At 37.3% G+C, this 23,415-nt stretch overlaps 1 protein-coding gene across 15 annotated transcripts in view; it reads left to right on the top strand.

Moving 5' to 3' along the window:
* DTNB (dystrobrevin beta) overlaps positions 1-23,415 on the top strand; it is a 237,877-nt gene that overhangs the window by 15,330 nt on the left and 199,132 nt on the right. For 13 of the 15 annotated variants that reach the window (XM_055327174.1, XM_055327178.1, XM_055327169.1 and 10 more), the window contains 2 exons: positions 12,819-12,886; positions 21,932-22,012. In XM_055327174.1, coding sequence (XP_055183149.1) covers positions 12,820-12,886; positions 21,932-22,012 — 148 coding nt within the window. In that variant the 5' untranslated portion in view covers position 12,819. Of the gene's footprint in view, positions 1-5,059; positions 5,161-11,721; positions 11,741-12,818; positions 12,887-21,931; positions 22,013-23,415 lie in introns of those variants that run through there. The other 2 variants (XM_055327163.1, XM_055327167.1) reach the window with 2 other exon arrangements.

Genomic DNA, 23,415 nt, shown 5'->3' with positions numbered 1-23,415 from the left:
CATTGGGCTCCCCAGAGGGAGCCTGCTTCTCCCTCTGCCTATGTCTCTGCCCCTCTCTCTGTGTCTCTCATGAAGAAATAAATAAAATATTAAAAAAAGAAAGAAATAGGACCTATAAAGAATAATACAGGGTGCCCAGAACCCAATCCAATAAATAAAACAGCTAAGTAGAGTTAGTGTCCCTCTGCAGTCACATCATTCTGCTTCCATCTCCAGAGGTGTTCACTCCTCCGAATTTGGTGATGCATGCTTCATGTGCACTTGGAAATAATTTGTATTTTGCCATTATTGGATGGCATGTTCAATAAATACTAATTAGATCTAGTTGGCTGGTGGTGTGGTTCAGTCCTTCCATGTTCATCTTGAATTTCTACTTGTATTGATCATAGAGAAGTGTTAAAGTCTCCAAGTGGAAATGTGGATTTGTTAATTTCTCCTTTCAGTTCTATCAATTTTTGCTTAGTGTATTCTGAGGCACTATGGTTAGATATGACATTTAGGATTGTTATGTCTTCTCAGGGAATTCTGTATGTTATAGGCCCAGCAATATAATGTTATGTGTACTGTTTTATGTAATTGCTTTTAAAAAAATTATTTAAATTTTTTTTTAAAGATTTATTTACTTAGAGAGAGAGCTTGCACATGAAAGTGCAGGGGCAGGAGGGGCTGAGGGGGAGAGGGGAATGGAGAGGGACAAGCAGATTCCAAGCTGAGGGCAGAGCCAGATTATTCACTCATTATTTATATTAATATCAAGTTGAGGATATTGAATACTATTTAATTTTGTTGCTGAAATTGTTTCAACTTTGACCATTGGGAGCTCTCAGTTGGCCTTTTTTTTTTTTTTTCCCCCAGTTGGCTTCTGTGTCCCTTTGATTCACTCCTGTCAGATGTTTCTTTCCTTCCCAGAACTTACTTTCAAGGTGCTCCGGGGCCCTTATCAGGTATTTCCTGCCTCAGCCATTTCTCCAAGGAGCCCTGGTTTCTTTTATTGGAGAATGATATTCACCAAACTTTGGGCACTAAGTGTGCTCATTGCTATTGGGATATTGTTGTTTCTAGGCCCTCTCAATTGACAGAGCAAGGACGTCTATATGTGTACACTAACCCTTGTATATACACATATCTACAGATGCTTCCATGTGTAACTGTCGGTATCTATATTAAAATAACATGAACTTGTACGGATGTTTCCAATTTGTAATCCTTTACCACATGGATCTTTCTAGGTTCTCATCTTGCTTATCTGTAACCTCATCACTCCACCATCTGCTATCCATTAACTTAAGTGTTCCGTTACAGTACACATGCATACTAATATCAGAATTGTCAACTTATAACCTGTGGGAAACTAGAGTACAATTATATTTTGCTTTGCCTTTAGTCTTACAGACTCCATTTATTTTCAGAGTTGCTTAGGTGACTACTTTTCCCCTCAGCTTCTTCAGGGAGGTTGTGTCATACATTTTGTAATACAGTTTGACTGTTTTGTCACATTCTCCATTTCATCCTGAGATCCTTTGACATTATGAGGATTTTTAAAAAATCTACATACTTTGAGGTTCACTCTGAAATTTCAGTTTTGACAAATGTGTAGTGTCATGGATCCACCATTCCAGTTTCATATGGAAGTTTCACCACCCTAAAAGTTCCCCTATTCATTCCTTTTGGTTTCTCCCCAAACCTCTGGTAACTACTGATCATTTTACCATTTGTATAGTTTAGTTTTTCTAGAAGGACATAAAATTGGAATTATATAGTGTGTAGCCATTTCCAACTTGCTTTTTCACTTAACAATATATATTTAAGCTTCCTCTGTGTCTTTTCATGGCTTGATAGATCATTTATTATTGCTAAACCAGTTGTGAAAGTACCACTGTTTATCTCTTCACACATTACAGGGCTTCTTATGGTTCCTTTCATTATTTGACAATTGTGAATAAAGCTGAGTGTAATCATTTGGGTGCAGGTTTTATGTGAGTATAAGTTTTCAACTCATTGGGTAAATACCTAGTGATGCAGTTGCTGGGTCACATAGCAATAAGATTATGATGAGCTTTGCAGAGGCTGCCAGCTTGTCTTCCAACATGACTGTTTGTGCATTTATCACTTGCAATGGATGAGACTGTTTGGGCATTATCACTTGCAAGAATTGCTCTACATTCTTGTCAGCATTTAGTATTGTCATTAAAAAAAATTTAGCCATTGTAACAGGCATATAGTAATATCTCATTGTGTTTTAATTTGTAATTTCCTAATGACAATGATATTGAACACCTTTTTATGTACTTATATCATTTGTATGTCTTCTTTGGGGAAGTATCTAGATCTTTTGATCATTTTTTTTAATTGGGCTCTTTTCAAAAAAGATTTATTAATTTATTTTTAGAGAAAGAGTGAGAGTGTGAGGGGGAAGGGGTAGAGGGAGAGAAAGAGAGTCTTAAGCAGATTCTGTGCTGACTGTGGAGCCTGACATCAGGACCTGAGCTGAAACCAAGAGTGATGCTTAACTGACTGTGCCACCCAGCACCCCCTCTTTTAAAAGATTTTATTTATTTTGTTGGAGGTGGGGAGGGAGAAGAAGAGAGAGAGGAGGATTCTTACTGTTGAATTTTTTAAAAAAGATTTTTATTTTATTTATTTATTCATGAGAGAGAGAGAGAGAGAGAGAGAGAGAGAGGCAGAGACACAGGCAGAGGGAGAAGCAGACTCCACACAGGGAGCCTGACGTGGGACTTGATCCCGGGACTCCAGGATCATGACCTGAGCTGAAGGCAGCGCTAAACCACTGAGCCACCGGGGCTGCCCTACTGTTGAGTTTTAAAAGTTTTTTTATACTTTGAATATAAGTCCTTAATCAGATGTGTTTTGAAAACATTTCAAATTAGGGCTTGTCTTTTTTATTATCTTAAGAGTTTCTTTCGCATAACAATTAATTTTGATAAGATTCAACTTATCACTTTTGTCTGTCATAGATTTTGCCTTTGAGGTGTTGTATCTTAAAACTCATTCTGTTTGATTTTGGGCTTAGGGCATTAAACAGCCTCTTCTAGGGACTTACTGTTTCAACTGTTTTTTGCTTGAAGAAACTTTACTTACATTCTCATAGCTAGAACTCTGGGTGGTGTTTTTGTTTTTGTTTTTGTTTTTTTACGTTTTGTAGACTAAGGCTGTGCTCTGGGTTATTTTTTATTTTTTTATTTTTTTAATTTATTTTTTTAATTAATTAATTTATTTATTTATGATAGTCACACACAGAGAGAGAGAGAGAGAGAGAGAGAGAGAGAAGCAGAGACATAGGCAGAGGGAGAAACAGGCTCCATGCACCGGGAGCCTGACATGGGATTCGATCCCGGGTCTCCAGGATCGCTCCCTGGGCCAAAGGCAGGCGCCAAACTGCTGCGCCACCCAGGGATCCCTCTGGGTTTTTTTTTTTTTAATTATTAATTTTGCTTCAAAGGTGTTTATTGTTGCATTGTTCAAAGTAGTAGATAATTGGAAATAATTGCCAACAATCAAGGCTTGGATAAGGAATTGTGATAAATTTCTGTTCTACCATTCAAAATTATGTTTTTGAAGAGTGCTCAATGGCATGGAAAGATGTTCATATATATTGTTAAATTTCTCCCCTTAGTTTTATCTAAGTGTAATTGACAAATAAAATTGTATATCTTTAAAGTGTACAATGTGATTTGATACATGTATACCTTGTGAGATGATTACCACAGTTGAGTTAATTAACACAACTATCACTTCACAGTTATCTTTTTTTGTGGTAGTTTAAGATCTATTCTCTTATCAAATTTCAAGTATACAATACAGTACAGTATTACCAACTATACTTACCACAGGGTACATTTGATCCCCAGACCTCATTAATCCAATAACTGAAAGTTTGTACCCTTTGATCACTATCTTCCCATTTCTCCCACCTCCCAGCCCCTGGAAATCACCATTCTACTCTGCTTCTATGGTGAGTTTGACTTTTTTTTTATTACTAGATTCCACATATGAATGAGTTCATGGTATTTGTTTTGCTTTCTCTTAGTTCACTTTGTACCTTAATCTTTTTAGTTGGATGGAGTGAAGCTCCTGAGTAGGATCCCTGAAGATGGAACGTGTTGGCATAAATGCACCTAGTGGATTTTTCTGTATATCCACAGGATGAACTACAGGAAGATGTGGGTGCAGAGTCTGAGATCACAGTGTCATAGAATTGTATTTGTGCATTCATGTGGACAAAGATTTTGGCAGTCGAAATGGGAAAAAAGGGTGGATGCTTGTGATCATGAGGAAGGAAATGACAGGGTTTGAAGCCAGAGCTAGAATATGAAGGGAATGATACAGAGGTGTTGGTTACCTCTTGATCAGGATGCTAACAAAAGGCAAAGTGCCAGGAATGCAAGTGGAAGGAAGTAAAGAAATGTACTTGCATTCATGTTGTAAGTGTTGATTTTCAAGGTTTTATCAGAAGGACAAGGATATACAATCAGGTGTGGCAGTAGAATTAGATATTTGTTGAGTGTGGAAATGTTAAAATCATAATTACAGAGCTTAAGCTATTAGTATCCATAGATCACTGGATGGACTCACCTATCAGTAAGGCCTGGGGGAATCATTTATAGTGATCTTAGTTTGTATGTAGCCTATATTTTATGTAATCTGAATTGTAGGGTTGGTTGCAGTGAAAAGACTTAAGAAGCTGACTAGAAGCTGACTCAAACAGGATTGAGTGCAAGTATTTTGTTTTGGAGATTATCCCAGGAAATACTAGTAGGGAACCGTGAAGATAGGGAAAGGAAGTTTAGCAAATAAAGGATTTGTTTCAAGCAAGTTACTACTGTGAGAAACTGAGCTTATTCCTACTGGGGAACTCTAGGAGCTAATGTAAAACATGTCCTCAGAGCAAGGTGGGTGGAGTATCTATCGGTCATTGGATAGGAATGTTTCCAGAGGGTGGTAATTCTATAGTATTTCAGGCTTGGCAGCAGGGAACTTTCTCTCAGAAGTCAAAGAAAGCCATCAGTATTTTGTTTTTAAGATTTTATTATTTTTTAAGCTGGCTCTATGCCCACCGTGGGGTCTGAAGCCGTGACCCTGATGAGATCAAGACCAGAGTTGAGATCAAGAGTAAGATACTCAACCAACGGAGCCACCCAGGTACCCCTTACAGATTTTATTTTCAAGTAATCTCTCTACCCAATGTGGGGTTCAAACCTGCAATCCTGAGATCCAGAGTCATCTGCTCTACTGACTGACCCAGCCAGGTGCCCCCTGTTTTCTTTTGTTTTTAAAGCAGATTCTGTCAGTCCAGTAGAGACAGAATTGGCAAAGATTAGGAGACATGGGCAGGGAGCCCGCTTTTGCCTCTTTTCTTTATACTATGCCATGTAGTTCTAGCATCTCCATTTTCTATAGGTCATCAATCCCCCTCACACCAAGGCTCAAATGAGTCCATCTAGCTGCACATTAGGACTGGCTCTAGGTGTCCTCTGGAACATTGTGTCCTAGGTCATGGGGGGAGTGCCCCTATACCAACAATTCTCACCAACCTTATACTTGGTGGCCAAGTTCATTCCCAGGTCCCACCAGTGCATTTCATCAGTCCAATAGCTGTTTTGGTAAATCATTCCTTTCTTTTTTTTTTTTTTTTTTTCATTCCTTTCTATCCAAAGTAAGGACCTTTATTCCTATGAGGCCAAGACTTGACCCTCGTTATTAGCTCGGAATCAGTGAAGGAGGTAGGGACAGGTCCTGAGAAGAGGTCAGCATATTTTGAGGAATGGATCTCAGATGAGGCCTTTCGTGGTGTAGGCAGAGGAGACTGCCATCTTGTAGTAAGAGCCAGGAGCCACTTCTTTTGGCTCAGAGGGTTCAGGAGAATCTTGACTGGACTGTGAATTCAGTCTTTTCTTTTCTTTTCTTTTCTTTTCTTTTCTTTTCTTTTTTTCTTTTCTTTTCTTTCTTTCTTTCTTTCTTTCTCTCTCTTCTTTCTTTCTTTCTTTCTTTCTTTCTTCTTTCTTTCTTTCTTTCTTTCTTTCTTTCTTTCTCTTTCTTTCCTTCCTTCCTTCCTTCCTTCCTTCCTTCCTTCCTTCCTTCCTTCCTTCCTTCCTTCCTTCCTTCCAGATTTTATATATTTATTCATGAGAGACATAGAGAGAGGCAGAGACACAGGCAGAGGGAGAAGCAGGATCCATGCAGGGAGCCCGACGCAGGACTCAATCTCAGGACTCCAGGATCATGCCCTGGGCTAAAGGCAGGCGCTAAACCGCTGAGCCACCCAGGCATCCCTGAATTCAGTCTAATAACTTACCAACTTTCATAATCAGAATTTGGGACTGATTTTTAGCACAATCTGCCTTCTAGTTGTAGGGACTGAGAGCTCCTTAAAATGCTGCTGTGAGGTCTTCTGGCTGTCATTATCATGCTTTGAGTTGGTACTTAGATGATTTAGGTCTTGACATTTTCTTTCTTCTGTGTATCAATGCTACTTAACAAAAACTCAACCAATTTAATTATCTTTAAAATTCTTGATGCCCCTATATCTCTCAAATGCTAAAGCTATCACGTAACTTGGTCATCTTTACCTGTATCGCATCCTACCTCCACCACATTGAGAGTCTTAGTAATATTGAGGCAACAGCGTACCAGGGGTTCTCACCAAGCCATTTAATTACCAGCACTGGGAACCTTGTCTGTCATCTGGTTGGTAAGTGATCTACTTACAGAATGTTATATCAGGATCAAATCTGTCTTATTTTGGGTATCCTAGAAGCAAATACTGATGTAAAGATAAGTGCAAGTTTTTTTTTTTGGGGGGGGGGTTTATTTAGGTGATCCTAGGAGATAACCAGTAGAGAAGTAAGACAGAGAAGAGAAAGTAGCTAGTAAAGGTTTTCTTTTCTTTCTTTTTTTTTTTTTTTAAGATTTTATTTATTTATTCATGAGAGACACAGGAGAGAGAGGCAGAGACACAGGCAGAGGGAGAAGCAGGTTCCAGGCAGGGAGCCCGATGTGGGACCAGGATCATGCCCTGGGCTGAAGGCGCCAAACCGCTAAGCCACCAGGGCTGCCCTAGTAAAGGTTTTCTTATCAGACACTGTGGGTAAGCAAACTTAATTTCAATGAGGAACTCTGGAAGCCAGTGGAAAACATTGCCTTTTGTTGGGTAAAGGACCTGCAGTATTTATATATTAACTTCCATCAGTGGGAGAGTTCCTCCAGGGATGTTAATCCCCTCATACTTCTGGACTGTCCTGCAAATATCAAGGCAATCTTCAGAGGCCAGAAAAAGCCCTCAGGCAAAGAAATGTAGATGCTGACAACTGGAAGCTGATCAGGGTGATAGACTAAAGGCAAGATATTAATAGGGTCCTCTGTACTCTTAAGTCAATGAATAAGGTTAATATTGTGCCTACTATTGACAACAAGCTTTTTTTTCCACCTTAGTTTGGTTTTGAGAGTTTAAGTGTACACATATATGTTTTTTTATAACAATCCTATGTTTAACATGTGATTTGCAAATATTTTTTGTCCAATGTGTAACTTGTCTTTTCATTTCTTACCAGTTTCTTATATAGAACAAAGTGTCTAATTTTGTCATTTTTTAATGGCTTATGCTTTTACTGTGATGTACCAGACCATGAAGACTTTCTACTGTTTTCTTCTAAAAGTTTTTTGCTTTTATACTTTACATTTACATTTATCTTCCATTTCAAAATATTTTTTTATATGGTGTGAAGTATAGGTCAAGTTTCATCTTTCTGGCATATAGATAACCAATTTTTCCAACACCAAGTCTGTCCTTTCTTCACTGAATTTCTTTTGCACTTAAAAAAAAAAAAATCAGGGGTGCCTGGGTGGCTCAGCAGTTGAGCACTTGCCCTGGATCAGGGCGTGATCCTCCGTGTTAGGATCGAGTCCCACATCAGGCTCCCTGCCTCGAGCCTGCTTATCCCTCTGCCTGTGTCTCTGCCTCTCTCTCTGTGTCTTTCATGAATAAATAAATAAAATCTTTAAAAAAAAAATCAAATGGCCTTTTCCAGTATTGTACTGTCTTGATGACTGTGGCTTTAGAGTAATTCTTCAAATTGAGTACCATAATCCTGCAACTTTATTTTTCCTTTTCAAAAGTGTCTTTTCGGGCAGCCCAGGTGGCTCAGTGGTTTAGCGCTGCCTTCAGTCCAGGCCTGATCCTGGAGATCTGGGATCGGGTCCCACATTGGGCTCCCTGCATGGAGCCTGCTTCTCCCTCTGCCTGTGTCTCTGCCTGCCCCCCCTCCTCTGTGTGTCTCATGAATAAATAAATAAAATATTTAAAAACAAACAAACAAAAGTGTCTTGTCTATTCCTTTTGCCTATTCATATAAAATTTAGAATTGTCTATATTTACAAAAATTTCTGCTGGAATTTTGAGTAGACTGGGTAGATGGTATGTCTTTCTGTTTGTTTAAGTCTTTTAAAAATTTCATCACTGTTGGGTAGTTCCAGTATATAGATCCTATATATACTTTGTTAGTGTATACCTAAGCATCTCATTTTTATTAGAGATATTGTAAATGCTGTTTCCTAAGTATTCAGTTTCTAATTGTGCGGTGTTAGTAAACAGAACTGTGGTTGACTTTTGTGTTTTGACCTTGTGTCCTGTAACAGTGTTAGACTCACATTTTAGTTTTAGGACCTTTTTTTTGGCTCCTAGAATTTGCAGTTTCTACAAAGATAATCATGCTGTCTGCAAGTAGGGACAATTTTATATCTTCCTTTCCAATCTGTTTTCCTTTTATTTTTTGTTTTATTTCAGTGGCTGAGACATGCTGTATAATGTTTAATAGAAGTGCTAAGAATGGGCATCCTTGTCTTGGTCCCAATCTCAGGGGGAAAGCATATAGTTTTCTACCATTAAGTGTGACCTTAGCTATAAATTTTCTGTAGATGCCCTGTATCAGGTGGAGAAAAGGGTTTTTTTCTAGCTTGTAGAGACTTTATCATCAGGAAGGGACATTGTATTTTGTCAGGTGCTCTGTTTGCATCTGATATAAATGTGGTTTTTTTCCATTGGATCGTTAATATGTTGGATTATATTGATTAATTTTCAAATGTTGAACTGGCCTGGGATAAACTCCCACTGCTTCCGAGGTTTTTATATATTGCTTGATTCAATTTATAATATTTTGTTGAGGATTTTTCTGTCTGTGGTCATGAAAGACATTTGTTTTTGTACTGTCCTTGTCTGTTTTGGATATTAGGATATTAGTGACTTTTCAAAATGAATAGGAAGATGATCTTTTGTATTTTCTTGTAGCAATTATGTGAGATTGGTGTTATTTCTTCTAACACCTTTTCCATTGCCATTCCATTGTTCTTCATTTGTAATATTTTGTAATTATTTTTCCTTTCTGAAGAACTTTCTTTAGCAATTATTTTAGAGCATGTTTACTGGCTACAAATTCTCTTAGTTTTCTTCAATTTCTAAAGGATAATATCCTTTTAATATAAAATTAAAAGCTTTGCTCTACCATCTTCTGACTTCCATAGTTTCTCATGAGAAATCTGCAGTAATTCATATCATGGTTCCTCTCAAACAGGAGTTGGTGGGTTATGTTCTGTCAGTTGACTGCTTGTTTGTTTTCAAAATAAAATTTCAACAAAGCCATACCTACTTGTCTATATATAGTTTGTGGCTGTTTTCATGCTGCAGTGGCAATGGTGAGTAGTTGTGACAGAGACCACATGGTTGGTAAACCTAAAATATTTACTATTTGGCTCTTTAAGAAAAAACTGGCTGATCCCTATCCTATGAGTAAAATGTTCTTTTACTCTGATTTCTTTCAAGAATTTTTCTTTATCTTTCAGCAATTTGATCATGATATAACTATTATCATGAGTTTCTTTGCTCAGTTTCTTGAATTTGTAGGTATGTCTTTCACTGAACTTGGTAAGTTCTCACCTATTATGTCTTCATGAATTGTGTAGCACCACATCACCACATTTCTTTTCTCCCTTTGGGATTCTGAGCACATGATGAATGTTGGATCTTTTGTTTTTGTCCACCAAGTCCCTGAGGTTTTGTTCCTTAAAAAAAAAAAAAAAAAGAAATCTCTCTTTTTTTTTTCTGTTCAGATCGGATAATTTCTGTTTGATCTATCTTAAAGTTTACTGATTCTTTCCTCTGTCATCTCCATTCTACCTTTGAGTCCATCCAGTCAGTCCCCTACCTCCCCTAATGAGTGTATAATTTCAGTTCTAATATTTCCATTTGGTTCATTTCATATCTTTTGTTTCTCTGCTGACACTTAAGATTTCAACTCTTGTTTCAGGAGTGTTTGTGATTGCTAATATGAGCATTTTTATAATCACTGCTTTAAAGTCTCTGTCAAGGGTGCCTTGGTGGCTCAGTGGTTGAGTGTCTGGCTTCCGCTTGGGTTGTGATCCTGGGGTCCTGGGATTGAGTTCCACGTTGGGCTGCCTGTGGGGAGCCTGCTTCTCCCTTTGCCTGTGTCTGTGCCTCTCTGTGTGTCTCTCATGAATAAATAAATAAAATCTTAAAAAAAAAATCTCTGTCAGGTTATTCCACAATCTGTTTCATCAGGTTACTGGCATCTGTCGATTGTCCTTTCCCTTGTGAGTTAAAGATTTTCTTGTTTGCCAAATAATTTTGTATTGTTTCCTTGACATACTGAACATTTTAAGACTTTGGGTCTTCTTTACATTTTAGATAATGTTGATATTTTTGTTTTATCATTATAGTTTGGTGGATAACCTGATGATCCAGAATATTAATTTTACAAGATTAATTTGAAAAGAAAGACAAAATTTAGAAAATTTTCATAAAGAACTTAGCTCCAGGAATTCTTAGAACCTACTTTGAAAAAAGTGATGTAGAGAAATAGCAGTGATGTAGACAAAAAGTAGAAGAAAGGATATAATAAATGAGATATGTTATAAAGGATATTATGATAATATCTTTTAATTTGTGGTTAGCATTTTGCAATTTGTATTACTTAGTGAGAGACCAAGATTGGGGAGGAGGCAGTAAACTTAAATATCTTAATTTCTTTGTAATTACAGGCTCCTGATACCAACTCTTGTTTTTTTGATCTAGGACCTAGATTTCATTAAATTTTTGCTGTTTCTAGTTGGTTTTTCTTTTGGCTTTCTTCCTGTTTAAAATTTTTTCCTCTTGGTAAATTGTTAAGTAACCATTATGTATGTTGAAGCCTACTTAGTAATATATCAATGACTTAGGAAAAAGTCAGTCTTAATTATCAAAATAGTCATTGTAGAATGTTAAGGAATGTATTTACATTTAAATTTTCTTTAGGATATACTTATAACTAAAAAACAAAACAAAACAAAAGGATATACTTATAACTAAACTTTTGCCAGGTACCTTGTTTTAATGGATGTGTAATTTGTGTATTCCTCATTTAATTTGTGATTCTAATATTATTGAGACTGTGCTATATAAATCACTCCATGATTTACGATAATTTAATCTGCTTAGGGAAATTATTTATCTTATGTTCTTTGTCTAGAATTTTTTTCTTCATAGAATAAGGCAAAATTCAACTGAGATTATCACAGATTTTGCATCAGTAGGGTCTGTGTAATGGGGCATTTGTTTTCTAGCTTTTTAGGTGTGGAGATTTGGCAGTATGCATCTAAAAGCAACAATTATGTAAGAAGTTTAATGAAAGGGTGGAATTTTACTCTACCACTTCAGAGTTGTGCCCTGAAGCAAGTTAGTGTTTTCTAGCTTGTTTGCTAATCTACGAAATGGGGGTAGTAATGATACCAGTATCTAGGGTTGTTGGAAGAATTAAATGAACTAATACATGGAAAGAGTTTTAACAGAGTGACTGACATAGTCTGTGACTGTCAACCCAAACTATTACCATATTGATAAAAAATTTACCTTCAGGAGTTCTTTGAATTTGGGGATGAATACCTTTTTGTTCAATATTGTTTAATAAGAAAACAGAAAATTTTATTTATATCTTTTTTTAAGATTTTATTTATTCATGAGACAGAGAGAGAGAGAGAGAGAGACAAGCAGAGGGAGAAGTAGGCTCCATGCAGGGAGTCCCACATGGGACTCCTTCCCCCGTCTCCAGGATCACACCCTGGGCCAAAGGTGGCGCTAAACCGCTGAGCCACCCAGGCTGCCCATATCTTTTATATATAAGCTAGTAACTGTTATGTTCTTTAATTTAACCTTTCTTTTTTTTTAACCTTTCATTATAATTATTTTCTAAATTATATTTAGTAACATGTTTATCTATGTAAAACAGTAGGGATATAGGAAACTGTGTCCCAACTAAGCCAGGACTCTGCAGAGAAAATAAAGTTAAAGGTTTTTTTTTTTTAATTTTTATTTATTTATGATAGTCACAGAGAGAGAGGGAGGCAGAGACACAGGCAGAGGGAGAAGCAGGCTCCATGCACCGGAAGCCCGATGTGGGATTCGATCCCAGGTCTCCAGGATCGTGCCCTGGGCCAAAGGCAGGCGCCAAACCGCTGTGCCACCCAGGGATCCCAGAAAATAAAGTTAGAAATAAGACATAGCCCCATATTTTCAGCACAGGAACCAAGTGTATGAGCTCAGTTAATTATTGACTTTGTAGTATTTTGAAACCTATCATATAAATAAAAGTACAGTGGTTTGTCTTTTTCTATATCAGGCTTCCAGTTTATTTTTCTGATACTCTCTTAAATGTGCATATATAGCGTGGTTTCTTGTATTTCTTCATAACAGAATGATAAGCAGTTGGTTGAATTGTTAAATTACAGTGGTTTGATTTATCTTTCTTTGTTTCTAGAATGATTGAGGAAAGTGGGAACAAGCGGAAGACCATGGCAGAGAAGAGGCAGCTGTTCATAGAAATGCGTGAGTCTTGAGTGCTTCTGGATTCCTTGGTTCCTTGTTTGTATGTGTGGGGACGCCTTTTTTTCTTTTTCCTGATCAAGTCACAGCTTTAAGCATTAGCATGTTCCTTTTTTTTTTTTTTTAATATTTATTTATGTCAGAGACAGAGAGAGTACAAGCAGAGTGAGGGGCAGAGGGAGAGGGAGTGGGAGAGAATCTTACGCTGACTCTCTGCTGAGCATGGATCCTGACTTGGGCTCTATTTCACGACTCTGAGATCATGACTTGAGCTAAAATCAGGAGTTGGGTGCTTAACTGATTGAGCCACCCAGGCACCCCAAGCATTAGCATGTTCCAAGCTCTAGGAAGGGAGGAAAGGGAGTTGAATCATAGAGTTGAAGGACCTCAAGCCAGAGCATATATTGTAATTGAGTTGACTTGAATTGCTTTCTTCAGCAAGATCATAAATACTAAAGCAGAAATATTACCTAAAACATCTGGGAGTTTAAGATTTATTTTAAGGAAATCTCTACAAGTAACATGGACTCAAATTATAATCCTGAGATCAAGAGTTGCATGCTCTGCCAACTGAGCCAGCCAGGTGCCCTAAGGTACACCAGTCAGTTTAGATCTCTTACTGTAACTCCATTGTTACCATGAGGTTGCAGGTGGTGATAAATAATTAATACATTATATAAGATACCTTATACTAGATACAGATTCTAAGATATAGAGAACTGAGTGTTAGGGCAACATTTAAAGCTATAGGAATAATTAAAAAAGCACAAATATATATGGCTTGGTATATTACTTTGTGATATAATTTTAAATCTTCTGTTAAAAAATTATATTCTTCTATAAAACTTGAACAAAGAGAAAGATAGCTGAGAGGAATGGAATAGTTCCCAGTATTTGAATGACTATGTTGGTCTGCGATTACTTATCTATGTGGCCTGGACTGTGTGGCCTTGACCAGTGCACTCACATTTGGTGGATCACAAATTCCTTTGCCATGAATTAGAGTTATTGGTCTGTACCAGTGATTGTGATATCCTTTAAAAGCATTGTACTCTTTTTAAAAAGTGGGATTTTTTTTTTTTTTTTTAATAAAGATCACATTCTTTTTTTTTTAAATTTTTTTTTTTTTTTTTTTTTTATTTATGATAGTCACAGAGAGAGAGGCAGAGACACAGGCAGAGGGAGGAGAAGCAGGCTCCATGCACCGGGAGCCCGACGTGGGATTCGATCCCGGGTCTCCAGGATCGCGCCCTGGGCCAAAGGCAGGCGCTAAACCGCTGCGCCACCCAGGGATCCCCTAAAAAGTGGGATCTTACAAAGACCCTCAACATGTGTCATAAAATTGGTACTGCTTGGTTAGAGAGGGAAGACAGGAGCCCTGCCTGAGATAGCCCCTGAGAAAATGGTAGAAATCTAGAGTTCTGCATATCACAGAGTAAAAATCGACAGATAAAGTCTCAAAAAATCAGTAGATAAAAATCAAGGTATTTAAAATCTTTGGAGTCTTAGTAAAAGGAGGCAGATTTTGACTCAACTCAGATCTATGTTGTCCTGTCAAGCATAAACTAGGTAAATATTTGTTGAAGATGTCAGAGAAGAAATTTTTGGCATTGGGTGGGCAGTCAGTCGGGCAGTCTTTGAGTTCTGTAGTTCTGGGTCTCCAGTTGCTAGTCATCCAGGTCAGACACCTTGCAGTCACTTCCCTCCACCTCACCTTCTGCCTCCAAAGTTGCAAAACGCAGCTGAGTTTAATCTCATACGGGAGTCTTGAGTGGTCTGTTCCTCATACTGTAGTGGCACTGAATCCAGGCTCTGCCATCAGACTGCCTGTGTTTAGGTCCTGGCTGTATAACCTTAGGTGACTTTACTTCATCTCTGTGCTATAGTTTCCTTGTCCATAAAACAAGAATAGTATCTACTTCATAGAATTATTGTGAAGATTAAATGAGATACTGTCACTTAGGCACATAGCACAGTGCTTGACACAGAATAGTAGGTATTTTATGTGGTTAGTTGTGTTTAATATTTTTATCATCATTACTTTTCTAAACTAAAGCAATCTGTTTCAGATCTTTTCTTTCAGGGTCAACCATTTCAAATCTGTGATCTCTGATGCTGCCAGCTGAACTGTATAAATCTGTGTTACTTCCTTCTTAGATCCTCTCAGTTGCTCCTCATCACTCTCCCAAGAAAGCCCAAGCTCCTGGGCATGCCAGGCAAGGCTCTTCTGGCCTCTTTTGTCCTTAGTTCACAGGTTCCCGGTTCCCATCACACACTGTATGTGCCATCTCCCAAATGGATCATGCATTTGGTGTCTTTGTGACCCTACTCATGCCATTGGGCCCACTTTCATCTCTCTTGTTGTTCCTGCTTATGTTCAAAGGGGTCATCTTTTCCATTTAATTTTTAACACATTTATTGAGGGTCTATTATGTTCCAGGCACTGTTCTAGGTGCTGGGGATAAGGGGAGAACTGAACATAGTCCCTGACTTCTCTCAAATTGCTCACATTTTGAGAAGGAGAAATGGACAAAATGAGGAAAGCAAATAAATAATAATTCCGGATACTAACAAGTGCCTGGGATGCCTTCAGTAAATAAACACGAGCATGCAAGAGAGCACAACTAAGATAGATATTTGGAGTAGATATAGTGTATTCTGTGAAGAATTGGGTTTGCTGCTTGGTAAATGTTATCATTTTGACACATAAACCTCAAATTGCCTTTCTCTGTAACAAACTCAAGTATATGGACAGTTTTGGAGATGTTTGGTAAATATAGCTTCTTGTCTCCCCTCTTTTTTCATGGGAAGAATTGCATTGGTAACAGTGGTATCTGCTGCTAAAAGCCCTACTCTCTCCTTTCCAATATCCTGCCAAATCTCCATTAGTGCCTTCTATAGATGTAAAAATCATCTTTTGCCAGCCTTATCATATGATTCTACTGTCTAGGTTTTGGGTTGATTTTATGTTAATTTTGAATCCACTGATCTTTCTCCTCTCTTTCATTAGTGGGTATTTAATAGATTTTTACTTATGTAGGTATATCCATCTTTTTTTTTTTTTTTTTTTTTTAAGACGTCACTTTTTTAGAGCAGTTTTAAGTTCACAGTAAAACTGAGAGGCAGGTAAGTTCCCATAGGATACGTGCTTAGTTTCCTCCTTTACTCCCCACCGGAAGGTATACTCACTACAAATGATAGGCCTCTGTTGACAAATTGTTAACACCCAAAATTCGTAGTTTACATGAGGGTTCATTCTTAATGTGTACATTCTTTGGGACTGTATGTACATATTTTTAAAGATTTTATTTATTTATTTGAGAGAGAGAGCCAGAGAGAGAGAGAGAGCACACAAGTGGGGGTCAGGGGAGGAGCAGAGGGAGAGGGAGAAGCAGACTTCTGATTCGAGAATCATGAATGAGTATCGAATTTTATCAGATGTTTTCTGCTTCTCTTGAGATGAATATATTTCTTCTTTACTCTGTAAATATAATACTGGGCTAGCAATCTTTCCTTAAATGGTCAGAAAGTAAATATTTTAGGATTTGCACACCATATGATGAGTTCTCTGTCAGAGTGACTCAACTTTGCCGTATAGCTTGAAAGCAGTCCTAATAATTTAATAATTTAGTTAGGTTGTATTTTCCAATGTTGGATGACCCTTATTATTACTCCTTTCTATAATACTCTTAAGCCTTTCTGTTTTTAGACCATACCTTTAAATTCCCTACTATTCTTTCTTTGCTTAATATTTTCTCTGGTTAGACTCTAAGTGCCATGAGAATAAGGATCACATCTATTTATCTTGGTGACCTCAGTAGCTCGATAGATATTTATTGAAAGAAGAGTGGAGTAAATTACATGGAAATATTTGTTAGTTTACGATTCTGACATGATACAAAATTACTAAGAAAAATGAAAGGTGGTAAGTGAGAATAGTAGTTCTTAACTCTGGTGCTAAAGTATAGTTCCATCTATAAAATGCTTGATGCCAGGCCTCCCTGCTCAGAGATTCTGATTTTATTTTTCCTTTTCCAAAGTTTTGTCAGTTTCATTGGCCTTTTCAAGGAACTTTGGCTTTGTTGGTCTTCTCCATATATCTTTGTTTCTGCCTCATTATTTTGTGCCATTGTGTTTATTACTTTCTTCTACACTTCAGGCAATTCTCTTGTTTTTTTCCCCTAACTTCTTATGTTGGGTTACTTGGGCCATTTATTTTCAGACTTTTTTCCTCTCTTATGTAAGCACTTAAAAACTTCTTTCCTGTGATTTTCTATTTTTGCCTTCCATGTGTTCCAATATATGCCATTTTCATGATTACTTCTCTGTGTTTTCTAATTTCTCTTAGGAATTATTTAGAAGTACTCTTTTAAATTTGCAAATCAGTGACTTAATTAAAAAATATTTAGTTTAATTGGGATATGGGTCAAGGAATGAAGGATGTTCTAGAATCTTTGGTGATATTTTTTATGTTTCTGTAAATGTTCCATGTGTGCTTGAAAATATGCGTATGATTTTGTTATTTAGGTTTAGCTTGTTACATGTTTTATTCAGACCTTTTTTGTCCTTTCTGACAAAAAGTTGACCACTTAATTAGTGAAAGCTGTTAAAAAACCTCTGCTATGATCATGGATTTTAATTTTTTATCCCTTAGTTTTGTCTGTGATTTGCAGCTTTTGTCCATAGATGCACATGCATTAAAGTATTACATCTACCTAGGAAATTGACTGTTTTGTCATTATATAGGTACCCTCTTTTTCTACTAATGCTTTTTGCTGTGAGGTCTATTTTGTTGTTATTAATATAGCTGTATCAGGGCAGCCCCGGTGGTGCAGCGGTTTGGCGCCGCCTGCAGCCTGGGGTGTGATCCTGGAGACCCGGGATCGAGTCCCACGTCGGGCTCCCTGCATGGAGCCTGCTTCTCCCTCTGCCTGTGTCTCTGCTTCTCTCTCTGTGTCTATGAATAAATAAATAAAATCTTTAAAAAAATATATAGCTGTATCAGTTTTCTTTGGTTAGCACGCCTTAAAACAGTATCTTTTCTTTCTTTTAAAAACTTGTGTCCTTATGTTTTTTTAAATGATTCATTTATTTATTTTAGAGGAGGGGATGTAGGGGCAGAGGGAGAGGAAGAGAAGGAATCCTAAACAGATTCCATACTGAGTCTGGATCCTGACATGAGGCTTGATCCCAGGACCCTAAGATCATGACCTGAGCCAAAATCAAGAGTTGAATGCTCAACTGACTGAGCCACCCAGGTGCTCCCATGTCCTTATGTTTTATGTGTATCTCCTGTAAACAGCATAAGGTAGATTATTTAACAACAACCATTGTGACCGACAATCTTTGTTTTTTCACTGAAGAATTTATCCTGTTTAATTTTTTTATGAATATTTTTTATGAATATTGATATATTTAATTTTTTCTTCCATCTTGTTTTGTGCATCAGCTGTGTCCTTTCTCTGTTTTTTTTTTCCTTCATTTCTTGCCTTCCTTAGATGAATTGAGCTTCCTTCCTTCCATCCCACTTTTCCCTCTTCTTGGTTGTGAGTATTCTTTTTCCATCCTTCCATCCCACTTTTCCCTCTTCTTGGTTGTGTATATTCTTTTTCTATTTTTTTGTGGTTACCCTAGAAATTCTAACATCAATTAAAATGAAATCCAGAGCTTATCAATACTCATAACTTTATTCGAAGTAAGAGTATCCCTTTATGAGATATATGCTATTTTTAGAATTATTTTTTTAACACCACAAATTAGACTTTATTCTTTAGTATGATCAGTTTTCTTTTGTCTAACCTCTTTGATTATCACTTTTTTGCTTGCTTTGAAAATTTTAATCTAAATCTGGTGGAGCCAGTCATGTGTCCCTAACATTTCCCTTTGTGGGATTTTTTTTTTCTTTTTTTTCTCTAGCTTACCCACTGAGAGAGTCACCATTCTGTGGTCTGTACCTTCCTTTCTGTTGGGACCTCTGGCTTCATCTCTGATCCCCAGGGTTTCTAATTACAGTGCCAAGAAAAAAAATAAGGAAGTCATTTGTGTTTATATCTGTTACTTATTCAGACTCCTATACTCTTGAAAAGTTTTGCTTATTAAAAGTGACTGTAAGTGTTCCAGGGTGCCTGAGTGGTTTAGTCAGTTGAGTCTGCTTTCAGCTCGGGTCATGATCCCACAGTTTTGGGATCGAGTCCCACATAGGGCTCCCTGCTCAGTGGGGAGCCTGCTGCTCCCTCTCCTCCCCACTTGTCCTATCTCGGTCACTATCTTTGTCTCTCTCAAATAAAATCTTAAAAAAAAAAAAAAGGTTTGTAGGAGTTTCAGACAACTCAGAAATGTTACTATCCTTAAATTTACTAGGTTTGTCTTCTCTTTCTCCTTCTCTCCTCCTCATGTATTAGTTAGATCCTTTTTAACAAAATACACTTATTTCTTTACACCTTCTCTGGGTGTGCTGAGCATCTCCACCGAATCCTCTAGCCCCTAGAATGCAGTTTGGGATCCTGTGCTCTATCTGAAGAAGGTTGCATGCTTCAATGTGTTTATACAGGGAAAGGAGTTGGTTTCCCCACTACTTTTATCATCTCCTTGTATCAGCTTTTCCAAAATTATATAGTTTATGTAATATTTTTACTTTATTTGCTATATTTTTTGGGGAAAGCAGATTAGTCTTTTATACCAATAAAGAACTTTCTGATTTTCAGTTACTTATTCATTCAGTAAATATTTCAGGTGCTATTTTTATGATGTCCTAGTTTTGGGCATATAATAGTGAACAACAACACAGTAATAAAATAATCTCTGCCTTCATGAAACACTTATTTTCCTGAAAATGGAAATAAGAAATGATAGGGTGGGAGGAGCCATGATTGGGAAAGCACTGGGTGGAGGGTGGTCCAGGAAGGCATCTGGAAGGAAGCAATGTCTAGGTTCAATCAGTTCAGTGATGTGATGAAGAAAGGGCTGGAGCAGTAAGTAGCACTTACAAAGGCTCAGATGAGAGGGCTTGGCATGTTTGGGTAATTATATGTAACCCATACTGATTGGAGTTGGGTGTGAGGTAAAATTTGAGAGTTGCATGAGCCAGACCTTTTAGCTGAGTTGGATAGTTATGTGTTTCCCAAACCTAGCTTGATTATAGGACTCTCTAGAATGAAGTCTCCAGGTTCCTCTCCAAGACTCTGATACAAGCTTGTGATACAAGCAGATATAATATAACCCTTCTATTTGATTCTTTGCTTTCCTTGGGATTCTGTTATACTATAGAGGTTGATATCCTAGTCTCATGAATGAGAAGTATAATATAGAAAGAAGGATTAATCCTTTCTTAGCCTTTCCCTATATTTCTTGGGTACTCAGTGGTTTTAGATGGTCTCCTCTCTGTCCAGGAGGTTCCCTGGGCTCTCTACCTTTGGCTAGAGTTCTGCCTGTGTGTTTGGTTAGGACCCTTTGTGCCATATCTTGATGAGCTTGAAATATACTGTCTGAAATTAGTGTATTTCTTATAATGAAATATTCTCAAAAGGAGTGAAAATGAAGAGTAATCTTTTCTAGTTCACAATACCCAAAGGGATAATATAATCATTTTAGTTTCTTCACTGGGGCTTTCTGTTCTATTTTTTATGTGCCAAATTACCATATTTTCTGATCAGGAAATCAACATGACACTTACATAAGGGAAATTTTTAAAAAGTAAAGGCTATTTTTAGAGCAGTATGAGGATTTTCCTTATAGAAACCAGGAAAGATGACTGCTTCAGAAGAAGGTAAATGTATGAGAAGTTTGGGAACCTGAGTGGTTGAATATTGGTACATTAAGATTTTAATAAAGTTCTACAGCTATTTATTATATCATCTTGTAGAAATTATTTTGTATTTTTAAAAAGATTTTATTTATTTATTCATGAGAGACACAGAGAAGCAGGACATAGGCAGAGGGAGAAGCAGGCTCCTTGCCAGGAGTCCAACACAGGACTTGATCCCAGGACCCCGGGATCATGCCCTGAGCCAGAGGCAGATGCTCAACCATGAGCCACCCAGTGGCCCTTGTTTTGGGATTTGGACTACTATTAGACTTTTAAAATGATATTATGGCCAGGATTCCCTAAAATTTCTGAATCCTGTGCCATCCCATTCTTATTTCTGCCTTTTCCCACTGGGTTATATTATTATTTTTTTAATTTTAAAAAATATTTTATTAATTTATTCATGAGAGACAGAGAGAGGGGCAGAGACATAGGCAGAGGGAGAAGCAGGCTCCCCATGGGGGGCCCGATGTGGGACTCGAACCCAGGACCCTGGGATCATGACCTGAGCCGAAGGCAGACGCTCAAACACTGAGCTACCCAGGCATCCCTCCCACTGGGTTTAGAGGGATGTATTTTCATAGGGAAAAAAATGACAAAGGAAAACAGAGTGATACTTGGATCTTGACTAGCACCTAAAACCTTAAAGTGGAGATTTCTGGCAAACTGGGCTGGAGCTTGCAGAATTTCCCGTTTTCTTCAACTGGTTCACTTTGGACATTTGTGATATTTACCCTGTTTCATTATGCAGTACCTAGATCTGGCTTTACCGGAGAAAGCATCTGAAGAGAGTGAGTTACATACCACGTGCACTGAGTTTTTCCTATAGCTTCTCCATGAGCAGACAAGGCCTGATAACTGTCCTGTAGTCTGATCCATCAGATTTAGTACTCTTTCTGTTTAGTTGATGGGGATAGGACTTTCCTTTCCCAGCTGCTCACATTAGTTTTCCTCATATTTCCCACAGAAGTAGTATAAAAGGGAAGATTCGCTGAAGTTATGAATGTTCTCCCTTAGATTTTTGTTAGGCTGGCAGACAGGATAATGTAGGCAAAACTGCTAACATGGTCCTGAGCACTGAGTGGGCACTACTAACCTTTCCTTATCCCTTTTGTTTTCTCAGAAGAAGACCTAGTTGACATGTTAGATATAGCCTGCGTACATGCTGTGGAAAAGAGTCACTTCCCAGCATTTAGAAATACCGTGGTAAATCCAGCTGAACATCTTGTTTGTACTTTTTTCAGGTGCTCAGAATTTTGATGTCATACGGCTATCAACTTATAGAACAGCTTGCAAATTACGATTTGTACAAAAACGATGCAACCGTAAGTCATTTCAGCTAATTTCTGTGATAGCTGGATAGTGCTCTCAAAACTAAAAGGTTTTAGTATCTTTTAGTCATATTGTAATGTTAATTAAATTTTTTTTTGTCCTAAGTGTTTATTAAAATGTAAAAATTAGTCACGGAAAGAACTCATTTTACTCTGTGTGTCCTTCAAAATGTTTGCCCAAATACAATAATGTAACTGGTTTTGAGTGTGGCATAGTATGAATGTTCTTTAAATGAGAGAATTGATTTCTCCTTCTCACCTTTGTATGTTTAAAAAATATACAAAATGAGTATGATAATCAGCTTCTAGAAGAAAAGAAAAACATTAGTATTTTGATGGAAGTGTAGTAAGTTAATTTTCTTGATTAAAGTGAATACAACACAAATCAGCCTTTTTTTTATAAGTAATCACTATGAGAATTGCTACTTATAAGTAAATGAAACATATGTGTATGTATGTATACGCATACACATGCACACAGGCATATAAAATCTTCCTCTCTTAATTTCCATGAAGATTAACTTATGACAGAATTATTGTATTTTTCTTGTGTGTGTGTATGTGTATTAATGAAAAACTTTTTTTTTTTGAAGATTTTATTTATTTATTCATAGAGACACAGAGAGAGAGAGAGGCAGAGGCACAGGCAGAGGGAGAAGCAGGCTCCATGCAGAGAGCCTGATGTGGGACTCGATTCAGGGTCCCCAGGATCAAACCCCGGGCTGCAGGCGGCGCTAAACCGCTGCGCCACCGGGGCTGCCCTGAAAAACTATTTTGTGTAATGGAAAGAACATTGGCTTTTGAATTGGAAAAATCTTAGTTTTAGTCCTGGTTTTGACATTTACTCTAAGCATGTGATGTTGGGTAAGTCACTTTAATATCTAAATACTTCAACCCTACTTTAAGTGTTACTCAAAAATCCTTGCATGAAATTCTCTTTAGAGAGTTTACCATGTCATGCTGGACTGAAGTCTCTGGTTTCCTAAAGCATTGTTTTTCAAATTATGGGTTGTAACCCATTAATGGTTCATGAAATCATTTTGATGAGCTGTAGCCAGAATTTAAAACATGTAATAGAGAAAAAAAGAGAAGGAAAAAAAAAAATCAGAACACAAATCATGTGATAAGGTTAAAAGTATTTTGTGATACTTTTTTTTTTTATATATCTAGAAGAGTGTGTGTGTGTGTTGATTTAAAAATATTTCTGTGGGTTGTGGTAAACCACTGTCAATTTTAATAATTGACAACTACAATTTTAATAATTATTCCTGTAATTATTCTTGGGAACCAGCAGTCTGTGTGTGGAGTGTTGAGAGTCTGAACCCAGGCTATTGGCATTAGTAATGTATAGTAAAAGATGCATTGTCCTAGAAGTTTTATTTTGTCACATATGATTC

This window comes from Nyctereutes procyonoides, unplaced genomic scaffold (assembly GCF_905146905.1).
Source record: "Nyctereutes procyonoides isolate TBG_1078 unplaced genomic scaffold, NYPRO_anot_genome, whole genome shotgun sequence".
Taxonomy (NCBI): Eukaryota; Metazoa; Chordata; class Mammalia; order Carnivora; family Canidae; genus Nyctereutes; species Nyctereutes procyonoides.
Note: the sequence above shows the minus strand (reverse complement) of the source record. Positions and strands in the feature narration are given on the sequence as shown.